General features: G+C 43.6%; 9 protein-coding genes across 9 annotated transcripts; 3 read left to right on the top strand and 6 right to left on the bottom strand.

The window, feature by feature from the left end:
• Positions 1-3470: 3470 nt before the first annotated feature.
• EAF01_008379 (uncharacterized protein) lies at positions 3471-6485 on the bottom strand (the record flags this gene model as incomplete). Its single annotated transcript, XM_038916635.1, has 1 exon — positions 3471-6485. The coding sequence occupies one exon, from the start codon at positions 6483-6485 to the stop codon at positions 3471-3473; it is 3015 nt and encodes a 1004-aa protein (XP_038767997.1).
• A 377-nt stretch (positions 6486-6862) lies between these two features.
• On the bottom strand, positions 6863-7724 carry EAF01_008380 (uncharacterized protein; the record flags this gene model as incomplete). Its single annotated transcript, XM_038916636.1, has 4 exons — positions 6863-7258; positions 7320-7410; positions 7500-7647; positions 7711-7724. The coding sequence occupies 4 exons, from the start codon at positions 7722-7724 to the stop codon at positions 7215-7217; spliced, it is 297 nt and encodes a 98-aa protein (XP_038767998.1). The 3' UTR covers positions 6863-7214.
• A 711-nt stretch (positions 7725-8435) lies between these two features.
• EAF01_008381 (uncharacterized protein) lies at positions 8436-9635 on the bottom strand (the record flags this gene model as incomplete). Its single annotated transcript, XM_038916637.1, has 1 exon — positions 8436-9635. One exon carries the CDS (start codon positions 9633-9635, stop codon positions 8436-8438), a length of 1200 nt encoding a protein of 399 aa, XP_038767999.1.
• A 63-nt stretch (positions 9636-9698) lies between these two features.
• Positions 9699-10130, bottom strand: EAF01_008382 (uncharacterized protein; the record flags this gene model as incomplete). Its single annotated transcript, XM_038916638.1, has 1 exon — positions 9699-10130. One exon carries the CDS (start codon positions 10128-10130, stop codon positions 9699-9701), a length of 432 nt encoding a protein of 143 aa, XP_038768000.1.
• Positions 10131-10341: 211 nt separating this feature from the next.
• EAF01_008383 (uncharacterized protein) lies at positions 10342-10986 on the top strand (the record flags this gene model as incomplete). Its single annotated transcript, XM_038916639.1, has 3 exons — positions 10342-10524; positions 10576-10817; positions 10869-10986. The coding sequence occupies 3 exons, from the start codon at positions 10342-10344 to the stop codon at positions 10984-10986; spliced, it is 543 nt and encodes a 180-aa protein (XP_038768001.1).
• A 451-nt stretch (positions 10987-11437) lies between these two features.
• EAF01_008384 (uncharacterized protein) lies at positions 11438-12258 on the bottom strand (the record flags this gene model as incomplete). Its single annotated transcript, XM_038916640.1, has 5 exons — positions 11438-11669; positions 11723-11786; positions 11836-11922; positions 11979-12174; positions 12247-12258. The coding sequence occupies 5 exons, from the start codon at positions 12256-12258 to the stop codon at positions 11438-11440; spliced, it is 591 nt and encodes a 196-aa protein (XP_038768002.1).
• Positions 12259-12683: 425 nt separating this feature from the next.
• On the top strand, positions 12684-15836 carry EAF01_008385 (uncharacterized protein). The gene is made up of 2 exons (XM_038916641.1): positions 12684-14373; positions 14434-15836. The coding sequence occupies exons 1-2, from the start codon at positions 13202-13204 to the stop codon at positions 15182-15184; spliced, it is 1923 nt and encodes a 640-aa protein (XP_038768003.1). The 5' UTR covers positions 12684-13201; the 3' UTR covers positions 15185-15836.
• Positions 15837-16923: 1087 nt separating this feature from the next.
• Positions 16924-18189, top strand: EAF01_008386 (uncharacterized protein; the record flags this gene model as incomplete). The annotated part of the gene is made up of 4 exons (XM_038916642.1): positions 16924-16968; positions 17058-17435; positions 17531-17834; positions 17948-18189. The coding sequence occupies 4 exons, from the start codon at positions 16924-16926 to the stop codon at positions 18187-18189; spliced, it is 969 nt and encodes a 322-aa protein (XP_038768004.1).
• A 298-nt stretch (positions 18190-18487) lies between these two features.
• On the bottom strand, positions 18488-19741 carry EAF01_008387 (uncharacterized protein; the record flags this gene model as incomplete). Its single annotated transcript, XM_038916643.1, has 1 exon — positions 18488-19741. The coding sequence occupies one exon, from the start codon at positions 19739-19741 to the stop codon at positions 18488-18490; it is 1254 nt and encodes a 417-aa protein (XP_038768005.1).
• Between the last annotated feature and the right edge of the window lie 520 nt (positions 19742-20261).

Below are 20261 nucleotides of genomic sequence, written 5' to 3' on the forward strand. Positions count from 1 at the left end.
ACGATTGGGGGTTGGGCTTTCACTGGGTATGGGAGAGACTGGTTTGTCTTTTGGTGAGGAGGAAAAAAATGGGTTTACACTGTACGATGGGGACTATGGGTTGTGCGCAAGCACACTATACAAATGCACACCTCGGTGCATTTTCGCAATAAAGCGAATTGGCGCACGCCACACCCAAGGAGGAAAGGAAGATGAGAAAGAAATTGGCGAACTATTGAACATATACACCAATACAGTAGTCAACAAAAATGAACAATATACAAAGCAAATAATCTCTTGAGCTATGTGATGCAAAGTAATGTTGTTATGTTGTGATCTGATGGTATGTGAGGGATGAGAATGGCTTTGATGAAGTGTCGTCATATTTTTACACTAGATAAGACAACTTTGCCGCCTCTTTCATTCATCCTTTAACAGTCATTCCTAAAGTTTCCTCTTGGGATATCCATGGTCCATTCTATCCTATGAAATATGAGTGCTAATACTCTAGTATGTCGTGCTAATGTCTTTTTCTTTGTCGCCCCCTATACTTCTAGAATGCCAGCATCCCGCATTTTGCACCTTTCTTCTGTTCTGTTCTGTTCTGTTCTGTTCTGTTCTGTTCTGGGGGATCTTTCAGCTTGTCGATCTTGGTTGAAGATTTGAGGGATAATTTGATTTGATTAATGATAATGGATGGTTTGATGTTGGTGTAGTGTAGTGTATGTAGTAAGGGTATGTAGTATGGGTATGGTACGGTGCGCTGGAGTACTGGGGACCGGACCAGGGACTAGGTAGGTAGGTTTATACATGTATGTGGCGATTTGGTAAGGCGAGTGGGATTTAGGGGTCTTTTGGGGGGTTTTTGGAAAGGGGGAGTTGAGGAGAGATTGAAGGATGATGGAGGAGGGGAGTTGGGAGTTGGGGAAAGATTCCATGTAAACAAGCAAGCCAGAAAGATCATGTATACAAATATACATGCTAATGTACTAGACTCTATAGAGTATAAGATCAAGAGATGCATACGAAATAGAGATAAAGGAGATTCCTCCGAGAGATAATGGTAAAGATGTCTTTGTTCTTGATTATTGTTCTATTCTTGATTTTTACTTTTGCTTTCGTTTTATATCTTGTCTCGTCTTTGATATTCTTATTTTCAGAACTATATTGTACATAGATTTGTAGTCGGTCTCGCTGCTGCATCCAATCATATCTCATCACGTATCTATCTATAAATCCGGGGTAGAGTATTATTTTACCAAGGAAGCTTTAGAGCGATATTCATTTAGTAAGTAAATAACTACTAGATAGCTATATACCTCCATACCGCCCCCAACCTCGGCAAAGCAAAGAGAAAACGCACGCATACGGAGCTACGCTACCTAGCCTGTACATTATGTTACTCCCTCATTTGAGAAACTGGAGAAGCTTGAGACATGATACTTGATACATGATATTTGATATATCTGATCACCCCTTCGATTTCCCATTCTCATTCCAACCCCGCAATTTGTTGTGCATATATTACATACCTTACCGTACGTATCAAGCTTCATAAAGAAGACTAAGTACCCAAGTACTCTCTCAGTACATATCAAATAGGTATGTAAGCACGCTCTTCGATTACATTACCCAAGCCTCCCCCCCCATGCCATGCAATGCAATGCACGCCACGTTACCCCAAGAAATGGCTCGAAACGATTAGATCGATCGACAATGAGGCGGACTAGAGGGGATTCAAGAGTCACGACGAGACACCATATTCCAAATATTGAAAGGGAAATTGAAATTGAGACACCTAAGATAGTGGAAAGTCCCTTACTTTCTCCCTTCCTTTCCCCACTTTATGAATCATAAATGCTTTTTTACTTGGGGATATATTGTTTATACGGTATTTTGGTCATGGGACTATTTGTTTGGAATTGGAATTCCTCCTTTTGGGGGAGGGGGATCTTACTTACGTTTTGGTATGGGAAGTGGAGTTACTAGGTAGTCTCGGTAGGTATGGAATCTGGATGGATGTGAATGGCAGTTGATTATTGAGGGGTATCTACTCGAGTATACATTATACATACCTAACCTACCTACCTACACAGAGAAGAAACATGCATAGAAATTAGTAATTGGAAATTTTGACTCGATCACTTTGTGTATAATTAGTACCTATAGTTTTTAATAGATTAAATCACCAAGCAAATAGGCTTAAACCAGAATTCTAAATATGATTATCTTGTTCCTTCACACGTACATAGTACATGATACATAACACACATGCGTACCATCATCGTCATTATCAATCATTACCATACATCCCATCTCTACCCATTCATCCCCCCATCCATCCCCATCATCCCCCAAACAATCCCCAAACACAAAGTACAAGGATCCCACCACCATCACAGTTCCCTGACAATCATTCCATCATCATCATCACGCCCTGCATCCATCCGACCGCCGATCCCCTCGCACCCTGAAAAATCCGCTCCGAAAATCATGCCATCACAAAATATGGGGAAAACACCCTTCTTTAATACCTAGGTACTTCGTATATCTGCCGTGGTTAGGTTAGGTATGTGTGGGGAAGTTTGAAAATTGGGGAAGGATGAAATGACAAACAGGGGGTGAGAAACAAGGGGGGATCCCGAGGTTTCGGGCAGTGGGATCTGGGGTTGACCTAGGATGATTTGATCCATTTTGATTGATTCATGATTTTTCGTACAGTTATAAATTGGTGAAAGAAAGAGTGTTTGTATAATTTATATTAACTTATGTTATGTGTATTATTATTGGTATTGATGTTGAAAATTAACTAATAGGTGGTTGGTTATTGGATTTATCAAATAGTAATTAATAGTAATAGTAATAGTAAACAGTGATTCTAGTAATGGGTGCCCCTAGTATTTTTCGGAAATTCTATTAACTAGCTAGCTGTTTGTATAGATAATTGACACACCACCAAATAATATCATCAGCCTTAAGTTGGGTCGGTGTAGTATGTACCGAGAATGAAAGCTTCTGTATCGATCGGGAGATAACTAACAGTTCGTCAAGAAGCCAGGACACTCGTAGAGAGATTGTGATTGCATTTTTAATTTTTTTTAATTGGCTCCGCGAGATGTGAGAAGGGCTCGCTACCCCTAATCAGCAGATGTATGCCTAGATGATCTAGCACTATGAGCAAGAAAAAGGCTGATAGTACCGGTGACAGTAAAGTCGAATACAAAGAGTATTCGGTACGAATGTGCATCAGTGGGATACTCCTGCAATTAACTGAAATATACACAATATAATCCGTCAATGCCATTGATTCGTAACTAATTAACTCACTACAATTATTCCTCCCTGCTGTCCTCTTATGCTTTTACTTGAACACTGTTCGTCGATATTCCTTCAAAACACATATCAAGAAGCTCGCTACGGTTCATCCTATAAACCTTCTAACTCGAGACTAATACTTTTGATAGGCTATTAGTGTCCAGATAATCCGCCCTCTACCACTGTACCATTCCCTCTTCCTTCCCATCTCCAAATCTCAGTATTCCATGTTTTCTTCTCTCCGTAAGCCATCTATCAATCCACATCTTCATGCGTTTCCTCCCAACTTCACTACCGACATTGACAGTTGGGACTACCTTTTCAATTCTTAACCCCATAACAAACATTGTCAGTTCCCTGAAACTGCTATGTTCAGAATACGGTACACCAAAACATTGCGCTTCCTTTGTACTTCCTCTCTGTGGTACCAACTCTCCCATGTTGTATTCCGACCTCCAATTTGTAGCAGTCAGAATCGTATGAATCGGCGGAGAATCTACAAAACGAGAATTTGGTGGCTTATAACTCCAACCACTTGGTCTAAACCCCACAACACGTGTGAAATGAGGCTTATAGCCAGTAAGGTAGTCTTGTAAAGTTTCGGGCCGTAAATCCATAAGCATCTGCATATGAATTTGTGCCTCTCGAGGATCCGATGTCAGGCGACTTGTAAGTTCGGGATCTTCTAAAGCAGCACAGATACGCATTTTTCCTGGGGTTGCATAGATTTTGCAATCTAGAGCGCGAGCTATACCAAGTACGATGCGTTCCTTGCCAATACTGTAGGTACCGCAAACAACAAGTAAACGGCCTCGAGCTTTCTTCTCGCTCTTAGAGGGTATTTCTGGGGCGTCAGAGTCCTCGGCCTCAACCTTCAGAGAAGGTTTGATGAAATTCGTCATCTTGGATCCTGCTCTTTCTCTTTTGACTGTTTCCCATGCATCGCTTTCTTCTGCCCTTTCTTTACTAAGACTGACACACATATCTGCGCAAGCTTTTACAACGTCTTCTTGTGATGGGAATGAGTATTTGGGATTCAGGTACGTAGTATCAAGATAACAGACATCAATCTTTTGCTGTTTGGTCTTCCCATTGACTGAGTCGACAATGTTAGGCATTAGGAGAGGGTGAGCAATATGCGCGGGACAAGCTCGAAAGTCGCCACAGTGAAGAATGCGTTGAACTTTAGGCCTTTGGCCACCGCCAGTAGTCTTCTCAAAGAGAAAAAGCGAGCTTCCAGGACAGTGATTAGCTGGAATCATTGTCACTAAAACGCCCTGTGTATTAGGCACTTCGATCTTGTCGTCAAAGTCAATGGATACAACCCATTTTGGATCTACTTTCAGTTGTTGTTTGACGAGATTACCAGTGACTTTGCTGCAATATATAGGGCCGTGTGACCAGGTAGAAGTTAGACCAATGTAATGATCGCTATGAAAGTGACTCAAGAAGTAAGCATTACAGCCTTTAACTGCACCATATCTGAATGCATCAACGCAGATGAATAGCCCAGGCATGATCTTATAAAACGGGCAAGTCCTCTGGTGTGCAGGCTTTCCTCGAGACGACTTTTCCCTATCAGCAGCGTCAGCCCAAGCAGCATCTTCTGCGTGGCCTGACATGATTTTAGAAAATGCAGATCCCCCCTCGCTGTTAAGATCAATTGGGTTCACCTGTCCTGGTCTTGGAACTGCTGCTTTCCTGGCAAAACGGTTCCTGGCAACTTCGGGCATTACCACTTTTGCTTCGCTTGATGCAGAATTTGCTTTTGCTTTAATCTTTGTTGGTAGAGATATGGGTTTCCCATCTAAACACGCATTGACATGCATTGAGGCTTCATTTGAAGTAAGGCTGCTCAAATTCGCATCGCACAGAGGACAAGCAGAGACATTTCCTTCTCCTATATTGCCATTAACGCCATCATCGTCATCAAATCCATTGAATGAATCTTCATCTTCCTGCGCTTCATCGGGTTCTAGGTTATTTTGTTCCTCCATCCATTTGCGCTCTAAAAATTCTTCACCATCCAGATCCTCATCAGGGAATTCACCCATGTCCTCGAAGGTTGCCCATGTATCTACACTTGTATTCTCGTGCTTCAAGACCGGAATTTCTGGAAGTGGATCGCTCTTCCTTTTTCGTTTTCCTTTGCTCTTTTCCTTACTATCCAACTTTTCCGAGGTTTTCGAGGTTTTCGAGGTATTGGGCTCCTCGTACTCTGATTCCGACTCTATCTTCCCTTTGCTCTTGCTATCAAAGTATTTTGAATCTCTCAACGCTTCTGGTTCCTCATTTTCCGCCGATGACGTGGTCCTTGTGCTTTTTGGCTGTAATGCTTCCCATTTCGCTTGAGCTCTTGCAACCGGAACTTTCTTCCTGGGCTTGAAAACGCTACCTTTCAGAGGTAAGAGTGTTTCGGTAGATGATATGACGGAGGTATCTTTAATCATTGACACTTTCTCAATGTTCAATTCTGCAATGCCATTTTTTAAAGGATCTCCGGTTTCCTTTTCCTCAACGCGTGACCGCCCTTGGTTTTGATTCTCGGTCTTGGGGCCTCCCATAAACTCTCCGTCGCTATCAGAGTCATCCAAGAACGGTCCTGATCGGCGCGGTGTTCTCGTTGCGGTTTTTGCCTTTTCAGTTGGCAGAGGACTTTCGACCGAAGAACTACATGGCTCAGTTGGTATTGAAGGCGTTGTAAGACTGCTTTCGAAATCTTCAATTTTGGGACTGTTTGAAAGTTTACGTTTTTTGACCGACCTTTCGGTCTCATTGTAACGTTCATCGATCAATTCTTCGCTAGCTCCGTACAAATCGCCTTCATCCAAGCCTGGACTGGGTCCGCGAGGAGGAAACTGTGATGCCACGCCAGGTCGTTGGGCTACGAAAAGAGCGTCATCGTCTTTCAGTGGGTTGTCCACTTTCTTGAAGAAGTTCAGGATGGTGCCATTGGCTTTCACTGGCGTTTTTGCTGTCGCGCTCTTCTTCGATGATTGCTTGTTGAAAGCAGAGACAATGGAATTTTTGGCAGGTCGCGGGGTAGTCTGTTTGTTTGTACTTCGAGGGGCCATTGTAACTACCGGTCGTGGAATCGAGGGAGTGCCGGGTGACGTAGGGGGTCTACCGGTGGAGGGTTGCAAAAGAGAGTCTGTAGATTTAGTTGAGTTCTTTCGAGGGTTCCGAAACATAGTATTTTACAATTGTGCGGTACCAGGAGGGTGAAATGTCAACGTTTGCCATCGGCGGTTGTTTGTTTGTATTTTAAGACGCAGGGTGGAGGGCAAGGTTAACGCTGCTTTGTCTAGGCCACTGAAGAATGATAAAGTCCCGAATTCATTTTAATCAATTGTTATAATCTAGAGGTTATTGGCAAATTACTTGAAACCGTAAAAGTGTTTCGGAAGCAAGATAGATTATCTAGAGGCGATTCATCTGGAGTAGTCTGATAAGAAATCACGGAAAGTAGTGCGCGGTCCACGCTATCACCTGACATGAGGCGACAAAATATTCACTTATTTGGAGGGGCAGAACCAATAAATTACCATGGATTTTTGGATTTTATGAAAGCACAAACAACTTCATACAAATGATACAATACCTCTCGAGGTTTCTGTGTTGTCTAGTGGGTATCTTGGGAGACTTTCAGCAAATTTGGGGTGAATTATGAATTATTGATGTTTTTTCCTTACAACCCAAGCGATTCGAAGCAAAGTATCGCCGAAGTTACTTTTCCGTGTTTGCTTTTCCATAAATCTTCATTAACACATGAATTATCTGAGTTGGCCGGTCGCAATGCCTATCCTGTTCATCATGCCCCTCTTCCCATCCGCCCTCTCAATATCATCTATAGCGTATATCCTTCCCACGAAGGGAATGCACTCACATCAACTTTTATCTTCCCCTCTGAGTGTCTACGTTCATTTTCCTTTAGTCGCCTGTTGCGCGGCCTCTCTCCTAGTAGCTATAATTGATCATTAGCCATCGCCTCCCATACACAGTATTCGGTCAGTTTGGGCACTTACCATCTTCCAGAAGTGCTGTGTCAATTACGCCGCCAGGAAGATGTACGTATCTGACGACACTTCCTCTTATGAAAACATTCTTGACCGATGACTATGCGCGCATCATCAGCATCACAAACCTCGAAGCTCAGAGCCCATCGCATTTGATTGCGTTGCTGTCGTCCATGTTTAACTACTGACCAGATGTGGATATTTCAGCTCCTCTACCACTTGTATGTCATCCAGCTTGATGTTTAGGTATTGGTCTACCGATTTTAGTATGCCTTTGATCTGGATATCATTCTTGAGCTCGACTGTAACTTCGTGGTCTACCAAGGTTTTAAAGAAGCTATTTGTAGTGAAGAAATATTAGCAGCTGTCACTTCAAAGCTGTTTGTGGGAATGCACCCACCTGAAAAACAACATTTTGGCAGACTGGAAGCTGATAAGTAAGGTTCGATATTGTAGAGAGCTTGTAGAGTACGGAGTCTCGAAAATGGAGTTGACTACCACCCAAAAGTGATGATGTCGGTACATCATGCCTCAGGCCGACATATTGAATGGGCACGGTCCAGAACGTACAACTTGTGTAAATGTCAACTGCCTCGCCAAGAGCTCTGCACTACAATAATAAAGAATGATCAGTGATGATAGAATTTTAGATACTTTTCGTAAAATTGCATATCATGTTTAAGTCTTTTTTTGATTTAAGTATCACAATGTTGTTAAGGCTGCAATACTTCTTTCTCTCATAAAATCGTATTTTGTTGGCTACGATCAATCTGGACAGGCTTGAGTAACTGTGTTGGATAGTAGGATTGGTTAGAAGTGCTATGAAATCTTAGAATGTTGTCCGTAAGACAAGGCGTTGTCCGGGGCGTGGGTATGCGATATGTCACTTCCGAAATGAGAATACCGTGATATTTTCAAATCCTCCCTATACTTCTGGTGGCCGGAAAGCTGGTTTCTTCGCATGTCTTCACATTAGGGGAAAAGGCTTGACCGCAATGCAGCAAAATTCGCTATTTGTGTTTCTCGCAATGAAATTGCTAGCTATGGTTCTCTGGAAATGGATTGGTCATAAATTCAATTTTGTATATAAAGTCATACATAAACAGGCGCGTAAAACACCTGTACCTATAATTCCCTATCTCTCCCTCCGCTCTGACTACCCTGACTTATCTTTTCCAAGAATTCGTCCATCCATTCCTTTCTTCCACCTTCCGTTCCATAAAACTCTTTCCCATACCAAGCCCAACATTCATCATTGATAATATTGCCATTGCAATCCTTTTCCCCCTTCTGGATTACATCTACCTTTGGCCAAACTCCTACCCGCGCCCCCATGCTATCATCTAGAAAATTGTCCATCAAAAGCTGAACGATACGTTTTCGAACAATGTCATATTGAGATCCAGGCTTCAAGAAGACGGACTGTAGGTATGAAGTGCCATCTTGCTCAAGGAAAGACTTTTGAATTTCTGGCGATTTCAAGAGGCCACTAAGGGCTGAAATTTGAGATTTGAGAGATAAAGGTGATGTTGTGGAGGCTGATAGCTTTTTCTGGAGTGCAGGAATAAGACTTAATTTATTTTCACGAAGGACAGGGCAAGTAGGGTTCATGATGATATCGTGAAATAGGGAAAGGGAGCCGATGGCAGTAGGATTGTTTTGTAGAGAACCGGAGAGAGTGGCGGCGGCTGAATGATCATTTTCATCTCCAGATCCCAAGGATTCCATGGCCATGAGACATATCAGGGCAGAAACTGCCTCCTCATCGGCCATAAGTTCAGATCCGTAGTATATGTCGTGTGACAGTTCCGAAAGAGAAATCAGGGCCGAATCGAGGGAAGCATCTTGCCCTTTCAATGAGGTAAGAGACGTTCGGAATGATTCAAAGTCAGATGATGAAGGTGGTGGGGGTTGTATCTTCCCATGGCCGCTGTACGCTGGTGCATCTGAGGGTGGTTGCAGGCCTTCTGAGGTTTCAACTTCGGCATGTTCAATGACGACCATGGCTTGTTCTGTTGGTATGTCAAGCTCTAGCGTAAGATCATCACCTTCCATTGGAATATTCAGGCGAGCTTCTTTCAAGCCAGAAGATATATTCAACCGAACGTGAAGGCCTGGTGGAATATCTTGTCCTGGCTTGATGAGTTGGAAGTCTCTCGTTGGTTGAAAAATTCGAGGGTAACATTCAGCTTGATTGTCTGTGGGACATATGAGTTCGGTATCTGCGGATGGTGAGGCCTCTGGATCCATCGAGAATGCCCTCGCAAATATTGGAAGACTGAGCCATGCTAGGCTCAGTATCCTGCGTGTTCCTACACTAACCATTTTATATTATAATTGTTTATGAAATGTATCGAGTACAATAGAGCCTCTTTTCAAATGAGTTATTCAATCAGCTACAATCGATAGAAGTCGTTTAGCTTTTCTTCTGAATCGTCTCAGAATTCTTCGTTGCCTCTCTGCTAGGTCGAGGTCCTTGCAGGCTTGATCGAAAGCTTGCAAGTCAAAAGGCTGGATTTTTCCTTCTTTTTGGCCCTGCTTATTGACTAGCCACTGATCGAAAACCCAAGGATAATTTTCAAAACACGCTTCTCCTTCCCAGCTCGAACGTAAAAGAGGACAATCTTTCCACTTGACAAGATACCAGATGTGGTTGTTCTTCCCCACTATTTCAGTGAGTATCTTCTCGGGTGGTCGTTCTTCGGTATCACTTTCTAATGAAGCAAGAGATTCTGCTGAATTTGAGTCTTCTGATTCACTCTCCAAATTTAAAGCATCGAAAAGAGTAAGGTGGTGATCTACTGGGTTATTTGTAGTCATCGTAAGGACAAGTGGCCTTCAAATAATAAGTACAGATTTATTATTCCATAGTTTCGCTTTCCTTTGCCTTCGGAGGGTTAATCAATTTGTGGGGTCTTTCAACTAGATGCCTAAGGCTTCATTAGTCATCACAGGTCATTAATTCGAGGGACATCCAAACATAACGGCTCTCTAGGAATGACATATTGAACGTCAATTAATCCACAACAAAATGTTCGCGCTCAGGAGAAAGGCGGTTCAATCTGCCGATCGAGTTGGAAGAGTATCTAATCGAGTTCCGCGACGATGGTCGTCTGCACAACATGGAAAGACTGGTGATGAAGTCCATCACTTCGCTGGATCGAGTACAGAACACGGGCATCATCATGCTGGCCCAACAAACGAGTCTTTCGGAGTGAGCTTTGGATCTTCTCCTACATAAGTCATACGACTAATCACGATATAGACCGGCTTCTTCCTTGTCCTCGCAGCTATCCCCATCTCGATTGGAGTTTACAAATACGCCCAACCATCCGCCGACGGATCTCCTTCTGGTCTCGCGAAGTTGATCGATAGCTATTCACACTATAAAGAAAAATGGGCCGCAAGAAATGCGCTACATGTTTCTATGCTCGAACAAGCTGCTTTCGACCGCAACCTTTTCCAGAGTGATGTGGGCAGTGCACATGTCAATCTTAGATTTCCCGAGTTGGTCTCAATATCTCTAGTACCTCTCATCCAGAAGCTGATTTTCTACAGACAATTTAACACAGGATCTCCATGGAACGTTCCAGCAGGTCACAGAGCTAGAGATATGGAGAAATTGGTAGCACATTATGAGAAGTTCAACAAGGAAAACGAAGAGAAGAAGCGTTGAAGCCCCAATTACAAAAATACCCGTACATATTGCTCCAAAGAAAGTTTTCATTGTATCAAGTTCGTATGCGTGTTTGTCTTATGGTTACCAAGATGGTGACAAAACTTTGTGCAACCACGAAAGCATATTTATGCACACGGCGGAATCTGATTCCAAATTTTGGCAGCCATAAAATTTGCAGAGTTTTGAACAGTTTTAGTGCACAACCTATTATGTAGAAGAAGGCAGTGTCACTACATTGGATTTCAAAGAGCCCTTGGACTAGCGCCGATCTTAGTTGTCGGAGTTGCTTCTTTTTAATTCTAATATACCTGAGAACAGCCCTGAAGAGCCTATCGAACTTCAGTCAACTCCAGATCCTAGACTCTTTCCTAAACTCCAGAAATGCATATAATGTTGCTCCACACAACTGAATTGGCCCCCTCGAAACGTCTCGAACGTCCGTTTCTCCTTAGTCCCACCATAAACATGGCCCCAATCCAACTTCTTCCATCGAAGCTACTATCTTGTAAGGCGCTTCAATTACTCGTGATTCCTCACTGTCATCTTGCTTTTCAGGACCCAATGGTGCCTGATCGTTCCACTGCTCAGAGTCGACACGAAATCGCACTGTTTCCTGGTTATCGAAGTAAAGTTGTGTACCTTCTTCGGTCTCCCAGATAAAAACTTGCTCGTTGTGGTTACTGGATGATTATTAGTAACCAAAATGGAAAAGGAACGAACGAAGCCGACTTACAAGTGTGAACCGTCTGGTAGCATCTTTGCCGGAACGAAGATTTCATCAAAAAAGTGAGTACGAACTTGACATTGTCAGCGTAGCTCGATCAGTCTACACACGTATATACTAACCTCTAATACCACTCTCAATGGAACTGCTGATTCTTCCTGTCATGATTTCAAATTTGAAAGGTCTGAACACGACGATGCGGAATTCAACTGCTGTGTGGTTAGCAAAACATAAAATGCTGTGGTGACTCCCAGGAACAATGTACCATTGACATTTACAAGACCATCACCATGGCCAATCAAACCTTCTGAGGCCGAGAGAAGATCATAAAAGCAGATACAAAGCCCAATCTTCTGAATCACCTTGTTGGCATATTTAAGGTTGATATTGTCCTCAATTGCTTGACTAGCATTTTTCCCTAAATCTTGAGGCGCGATTTGGACTAAATCGGCGATTTTGGTCTTTGAAAAAAGTTAGAATATGATTCTCCCTCCCCCCTCCCCCCCCCCAATGATTTAAGAAGAAAGACTCACGAGAATGAACATGATGATATACCGCGCTGGCTATTGGCTAAGTCAAAAAATGTTTTTGCTTCTTGTGCCTTGCTCCTTCTCCTATGATAATTCTTTCCTTATGTACGGTTGATGCTGCTCCAACAACAAGCCACCAACTGAAAGTGAATAAAGTAAAATGAGATAAGATAATGTAACGTGACTACCTAGATCAAGGTTGCTTGCTTCTTCTGAATGTTCACTTTGCGAGCCCATCAAGTAGGACAGTACTCTGTATGATAAGTTGAACAAAATTCAAACTCGGATCTAAATAAAGAATCTTCTCCGACTACCTTAATTTTTCCTTCTTCTTCTTCTTCTACAAAATCAACTTTATTCTCGAAAACTTCTTTCTAAAGTTATCATCAACGACAGAGGAAAAGTTCAAAATGGGTATGTTATTATTTCTTCAAAGTTTTCCCCCAAATTCACCCCAGGATCTTTTCACGCTGAAGTTCATGATCGAAAGATCAATGGAAAAGAGCCTTACATAATCCAGCCAAGTTCCCCTAGTCTGGGAGGTTTCTATTGGTTCATGTTGTGCGACAATTTCCACACTAAATAATAAGAGAGATGTCCTCCCGACCAAATCATAATTGCGCAAGGCGGCTTTCTTTTCCATCTTGCTTCACCATCCCTTTTCAATAATTCTGTCATTGACCCATCGGTTTTCATCAATTAATACGTAGTAGTCCCCACTACAATACTCGGAAATCCTTTTGGTCGATACGGTGCAACGAAGATCCAACCACCAGCACAAAACGGGTTGCGACAGCTTTCAAACTCAGGGCCAGCAGCTGTTCAGTACGGTCAACCTATAATCAACCAAACCCCTGCTGCGCAGAATATACATGTTCTGAAGATTTCGCAATATTTAAGTCAGCTTCCCGATCAACCCGCACCTTATCAACGCAATAACTCGAAGTCCGACGTCATTATGGCTGGTACACAGCAATACAATTTCCCTCCCCCTCCTCCCCCTCCTTCGGGACCACCCTCTGTTGGATATCCTCAACAAAATCCTCAGTATGGGTATCAGCAACCTCCTCCATATCAGCAGACGCGCAATAATGGCCCCCCAAGAGGTGGAGCGAGAGGCGGTCACAATGGCCCTTCTCACTCGCATCAAAATGGTTACAACGGTCCTCCACAGATACAAGGTCCTCCAAGTGACCAATACAATCCGCATAATCCAGCACCTTACATAGGACCTCCAAGTGGCTCTCAAGGTCCTGGCCACAACGGCCCCCCTAACAATTATCCTCAGCAATGGCAACAACAGGGTCAGCATGGTCCACCTCAGCACAACCACGGTCCACCTCAACAAGCACACCAGCCACCACCTCAAGTTCCTCTTCCGGCGCAGAACTACCATCCAAATTATGCTCCACAGGGCTTCAATCAACAGCCACCACCACAATATGGTCCACAGCAACCTGCACCATTTCAACAACCCTATGGCCCGCCTTCTCAGCAACCACACCCTAGTGGTCCACCCCAACAATGGCAAGGTCCACCTCAAGGACAACATCAGTTCAATAATAATAGAGGTCGTGGTCGTGGTGGTTTCAATAATGGCCGTGGCGGTCATGAAGCACCTCTCATGGGTCCTCCGATCCGCATGGGATTTGAGAACGAACGTGGAGATCATATGGCTCAAGCGGGCAATGGTTTTCCTACCCCCCAATATTCCAATCATCAAACCCCCCCTGCTCCATTCTCTCAGCCTGCTTATCAAGCATATCCCCCACAAAACTTCTCTAATGGAGGTCATGGAGGACAGCGTCCATCGCATGATTCTCATTCATTCAACTCGAGCTCTAATCGGGGCAGAGGAAATGGGAACTTTAGAGGTAGAGGTCGCGGTGATAATTTTCAATATCGCGGTCGCGACAACAATCGTTCTTTCAATGGCAATTCACAATCTCCTCCAATGCATTTCAAGCCTGCAGGTGCAGGAGACAATGCGAAGAAGAATAAGAAGAAGCGCAGAACAAATACTCTTGGTTTGACACCAAACGGTGTGGATCATGAGGATAGCGATGATGAGATTGATGATGTTGATGAAGAAGCTCGTTTGGTTACTTTGCTTGGTCCAGATACTCCACAGTATGTTTTTGCAGGCCTAGAAGATTAGTTCTTCTTGTTCTTTTTGCTAATGAATTTTAGGTTACCTGCAGATCTCACGGCATGGCTCGCTGAGCGTAAGAGCCGCTTCCCTACGAAAGCTCGTAGAGAAGCTGCTGCTGAGGAGCTTCGCTTGAAACGTGAACAAAACAAGAATCACAAGTTCAAGAAAGAGCCTGAAGCAAAGCCCATTAAAAAGGATGACGGAGAGACCAAACTCGAAAAACAGCAACGCAAGGCCGAGAAGCTTAGACTAGAACTTGAGAAAGCTGAACGTAAGATTAAACAAGAGATGTCCGGTGGAAAGCGCAAGCGTGAAAATGGCGATGAGGGTGATGAAGATCGTGGTCAAGTGAGTGATGATGATGATTCTTCATCTAATTCTGACACGGGGAAGCCGGAAACAATGACATCGCGCAACAATGGTTTTACCGGTATCGTGCACGCACGAGCACCACCAACAAAAGCCCAGCTCCAACGTCACTGCAAGTACTATTCTACTGGTGGCACCTGCGGCAAGAAGGGCAAGTGCCGCTTCGTTCACGACCTAGACGTCCGCAACCAAGCTTTGCGAGAGAAGGAGTTGAATGGTGGTAAGATGACTATTGCTCAACGTCTCATTCTTAACGACACCGCCAAGGATGATTTGACAATCTTGAAGTCTATCAAGTACCTCAAGGAGAAGGGTTTGATGCCAGAGAACTCTTCTGTTGGTGCACCACCAGCAGAGGAAACCGAAACCAAGACTGAGGAAAATGATTACGCCGATGCACCCGAATATGGAGAGGTTTGATCTTCTTCTATGGAAGCATTTTTTCTGGGTTCAATTAGTTACAATCTGTCACATATCATGCACACCCAGCACCTACTCGATATGTATTGGTAGTCAATGTGACGGAGCAGATTGAGGAGATCAGGGAAAAATCATTGTTTGATGAGTTTGATGTTTTCACTTTCATCCATCACTATCGGCAAAGCGCGAGTACTTATCAAAAGTCTGATACCCGAAACCTTTATGCTTGGTAGTCTATACCTTGTAATTCTTGCTTTGTATTTCAATTTAGTTGATTGGGGAGGAACCGGCAGAGAGTTGAGGGGGTTTTTCCTTTGATTCTTTTCACCTGTACACTTCTACAGTCATTCGAGATCACGACTTCGTTGGCCCCCCGATATTTCTTTCTTCGCGCAGGCTTTTCATTGTATTAGTTACATTTCTCCAGAAAAGCAAACATTTTTCATATTATGACAATTTTCATCAAATCCTACACGAAACACAATACTTGACACTTTTGTGCAAGTTTTACATACTGATGGGCACGGAATCGATGGCAAGTTTGCTGAGAGTCACCAAATTGAATGTATTATAGTTTCTGTGGTTTTTTTGGGAAGGTAATAGAGTCAGTGGGTATCAATTTAATTAATTAGGCTAGAATGTGAGTTTTAAAAACAAAAGATCATTCTCAAAATTTAGTGAACATGCTTAGATTGGCAGAGGTGTCAAGCAGCTTGGGAACATTAGATAACAGAGCTTTCAGAGAAATCCTACCGACACTTAGTAACAGGCTTTCGAAATGAGTCCATCATTAGTCGGTATACGTCTTGAATACAGGTACATAAACTCTTATGATTGCTACCTTTCGAAAATGAACATCTCCCATTTCTCTATTGCCTCACGTGTTTGCTTGGGCGGGGCAATCAAGTCAACATAGCAAAAGAAAAGCCTAGTGGCTTCGAAGAGCGAATCGTATTATTTCGATTTAGATAGATGAATAAAATTGTGACTGTGATATGTGTTGTGGTGCTATAGTCGAGATTTTTCCTAGACCAGACTATTTCATCCGCATCCGAAGGCTTCCAAGGTTGTATGACTTAAGGAACTGTGAGTTTTTGGGCTGTAGCTCGAACAAGATTACACGCCAAGGCAATGCATTTGGCGCAGGAAGTGAAGGCAGAATCCTCAAAGTGTTCAGATTCCTGGCACGAACTGGATATCATTTTCTCGAGCAACTAATCAAAATAAGACTTGGAAATGTTATAGTATCTCCAAACTGGAATAGCACAGGATCAAAGTCCTAAAGTTGCCGCTAAATTACCCCGCACTGGACAGCTTGATCTAAGGACTATCTAAGTATGTATACAGTTAGCCATGTGAACTGAACTCTATCCATGTGTCCGTGCAATTAGTTCTCAGCTCGGCTATTTCGTCCCGCGCTGATCCGAGTAGCTGAGTGAATGGTTGTGATGGATTTCAAGTTGCTTCTTAATTTGGTACCAGCAGCATGTGGCATGCTGGAAATGTGCATGGCGGGGTAACTAAGATTTCTTGAGTCTTCTGACTCCTTTTTCAATGCCAATTATTTGTAATTTGTAAGGTCTTCCTACGGGTATATAGTGTGCTGTATTCCTCGTGTGTATTCTGGTGGAATACTTCAGGTATTCGATTAATATCAGACCTTCCCCAATTCTGTAAATTCTGTAAATTCTCATTCCCTCTCCCATCCCCACTTCTAACTTTCCAAGATAAGCGATACAATGGGAGATGCAACAACTGAAAATTACAAGCCCGAATGGCTCGAGGTAATTATCCTTTCCTATGCCTCATAACAAACTCCTTCCCCCCGCCCCCCCTTTCCCGCAAACCACAAATTTAACCTCAAACCTCCCAGCTTGAAAAAGCTCTCGGCACCCGTCCCCTTCTCGTAGGCGATTCCGCCAACATCGAAGCACAATTCAACAGCCTCGTCACCGCGCTCAACACCCAAAGACCTCCTCCCGACACCTCCATCCACACGCGCGATACCTCCGCCGACGGTATTCCAATCCGTATCTACACACCACCAGACACATCCCAAAACGGCGAACTTCCTCTCGGAGTCTATTTTCACGGCGGTGGATATTGTGTGGGCAATCTCGATTCCGAGGATATGTGGTGTCGCTATATCGCAAAGAGCGTGCCATGTGTGATTGTAAGTGTGCAGTATAGATTGGGTCCCGTATTCAAGATTCCGGTTATGTTGGAGGATAGCGTGAGGGCTTTTGAATGGGTATGTATATCACATTACATTACATTACATCTCTCCTCTCCTCCCCTCATCATCTCTCAGCTCCGTCTCTGAAATCCGACTTACACCTCCAATAGGCCTTTAAACATGCTTCGGAACTCAACTCCTCCCCGTCCAAACTCTTCACCATTGGCGGTTCCGCCGGCGGCGGCCTCGCTCTCACCGTCGCCCACGATCTCATCGCCAAGGGTAAAGGCTCACAAATCAAAGGAATCGTCGCTATGGTTCCCGTCGCCGCACATCCATCGTCCATCCCCGCATCTTATGAGAATTACTATCGTTCCTACGAGGAGAATGCGCACGATGTACCGGTTATCGATGCGGATACGATGGATACGTTTTTTGGGGCTGTGGGGGCGGATCCGCAGGATCCGAGAGTTTGTATGTAGTATTTCTTTTTGGATTTTCATTTGTAGTTTCGGGGGTTGGGATGTTTTTGTTTGATGTTCTTGATTCGAGGAGGTGCGCTAATATATATTCTGTGTGGGGTTTAGTTGTGACGCTTTCGAAACATTTGGATGAGTTCCCTCCGACTTATATTGCGACGTGTGGAAAAGATCCTTTGCGGGATGATGGTAAGGTGTTGGAAATGCTATTGAAGGAGAAGGGCATCAAGACCAAGAGTGATTATTATGAGGGGGTGCCGCATTATTTTTGGCTTTTTCCCGGTATCAAGGGTGGAGATGAATTTTTGGATAATGTCAGTAAAGGGGTGAAGTTCGTTTTGGGGATTTAAGTCGTGAGATGTTCTATCTGCTGAAGGGTTTGCACTTGTTCACGGAGTATTTGTTTGATGGTGGTAGTAGCTAATATTGTGTTAATATTTGAATTTTGTCTAATTTCCAAGCATTGACAAGGAAATCCACAAGACTAAATCGTGCAAAGAAATCTATATAAATTTGTTTATCATCTAGATGTAGCATTTCGAGAGATAAGAGGTATTTGAATTATGCCCAAACGCCAGCGCCCACGCATTCACAAATCCAATTGCATGCGATTCTTCTAACAACAAAATACCAATCCCAATCCAGGATTCAAGAAGCATGGTTTTGTAAGCCGTTAGAGATTTTAGGCCAGACAACAGCTTTCTCCAAAGCTTGCAAAACATCCGCTTTCAGATCCTCTGCATCTTCAACTCCGCAACTGATACGGACTAAATCGTCGTAAACACCAATGGCCTCTCTGTGAGCTTTGGGAATACCGGCATGGGTCATACTGCTGGGAACTTCAACCAAACTCTCAACTCCTCCCAGACTCTCTGCCAATGTGAAGATGCTAGTCATTTGACAAAACTTTTCTGCTGCAGCGGAACCTCCCTTGATACGGAAGGAAAGCATACCGCCTCCCATACCATCCCTGTGTTGCTTGAGAGCAATTTTTCGGTGTGGGTGGGAATCCAAGCCAGGATAGTTGACGGCGATAACGTGTGGTGAAGCCTCCAATGCTTTTGCTACTAATGTTGCGTTAACCGTAGCTTCTCTGGCTCGGAGATGCAATGTCTTCAAGCCACGGTGAGCAAGCCAACTGTCGAATGCCGAAGGGATACAACCAATGGCATTTTGCAGGAATCCCAATCTTTCCTTCATAGCGTCGGAGTTGAAAGCGGCTACTCCCATCACTACATCGGAGTGACCATTGATGTATTTAGTAACAGAGTGAACAACGATATCAGCTCCGTGGTCCAATGGTTGTTGGACATATGGACTCATAAAGGTGTTATCAACCACAACCATTATGCCATGTTCGTGTGCTGCTGTAGCTACGGCTCTGATGTCCACAAGTCGCAGAGTTGGGTTGCTGGGAGTTTCAATCCAGATGAGTTTTGTCTCGGGGGTGATATGATCCACAACATCGACCTCAATCTCTGGTGTAAATGTAACCTTCACGCCATGAGCCTTAGCAACCTGGGTGAAATATCGGTGGGTTCCACCATAAACATCGGATACCGAAATGACATGCGAGCCGGCAGCTAAAGACTGCAAAATGGTGGCAGTAGTAGCAGAGCCAGAAGAGAAAGCTAGAGCATATTTGGCGTGTTCGAGAGCTGCGACAGCCTTTTCAAAGTTGTCACGATTGGGGTTGGAGCTTCTGCTGTATTCGTATGCGCCAACAGGTTTTCCGACGGCGGTTTGTGCAAATGTTGTCGAGAGGGAGATGGCTTCGATGACGGCACCGGTGACAGGATCATGAGGGGAACCAGCATGGACTGCTAGAGTACCAAATCGATGAACTGGAGAAGGGGCTCGTGGAGGAGTTTCAATGGGATGATCGAAGTTTGGGACCGTCATTTTGGAGGGGTAATGCGGGGTGATGAGTTTATTTGTCGTTTTCGATTTCGATTTCCTCTTTTCTGAATAATTTTACGCAACAAAAGATAGAAAGAAATTTGACAGTAGACGAATCTGGTGGGAAAATTTAGCAAATAAAAATTGCGGAGAAGTACTAATTAAATAGTTTTTCCTTTTAGTGTACTAGGAAGTACGTACTCGGTTGAAGCGTCGAAGAAGAAAATATGTAATAAGTGAATCTTGGTAAATGGATCAAATTGGTAATAATGTAAGAAGGATGAATTACGTGACGAGAGCTAAACCTTAATTTGTAAGGAACAAAGGCGGTAAATATAGATACTTTTTATATATTATACCTTGGTAGGTATTGAATCAGAGGCTAATAAAGCACGCAATTCATCCAGGTGAGAAGAAGGAATGTTCAAAGTGTTCGCCAAATATCTAACGTTAGGTAAGAAAAGGACAGGAAGGTTCTTTTGGCTGCTTATGTGCAGATTCAAGAATGAAAGGGATATAGATA

Source organism: Botrytis porri (genome assembly GCF_014898465.1).
Source record: "Botrytis porri strain MUCL 3234 chromosome Unknown BPOR_011, whole genome shotgun sequence".
NCBI classification, from domain to species: Eukaryota; Fungi; Ascomycota; class Leotiomycetes; order Helotiales; family Sclerotiniaceae; genus Botrytis; species Botrytis porri.

Bases quoted from the DNA above. Each gene is read 5' to 3' on its own strand.
- EAF01_008385 (XM_038916641.1), top strand. From the start codon at position 13,202: ATGGCTGGTACACAGCAATACAATTTCCCTCCCCCTCCTCCCCCTCCT. The intron at 14,374-14,433 runs GTATGTTTTTGC...AATGAATTTTAG, and splicing joins CTTGGTCCAGATACTCCACA to GTTACCTGCAGATCTCACGG.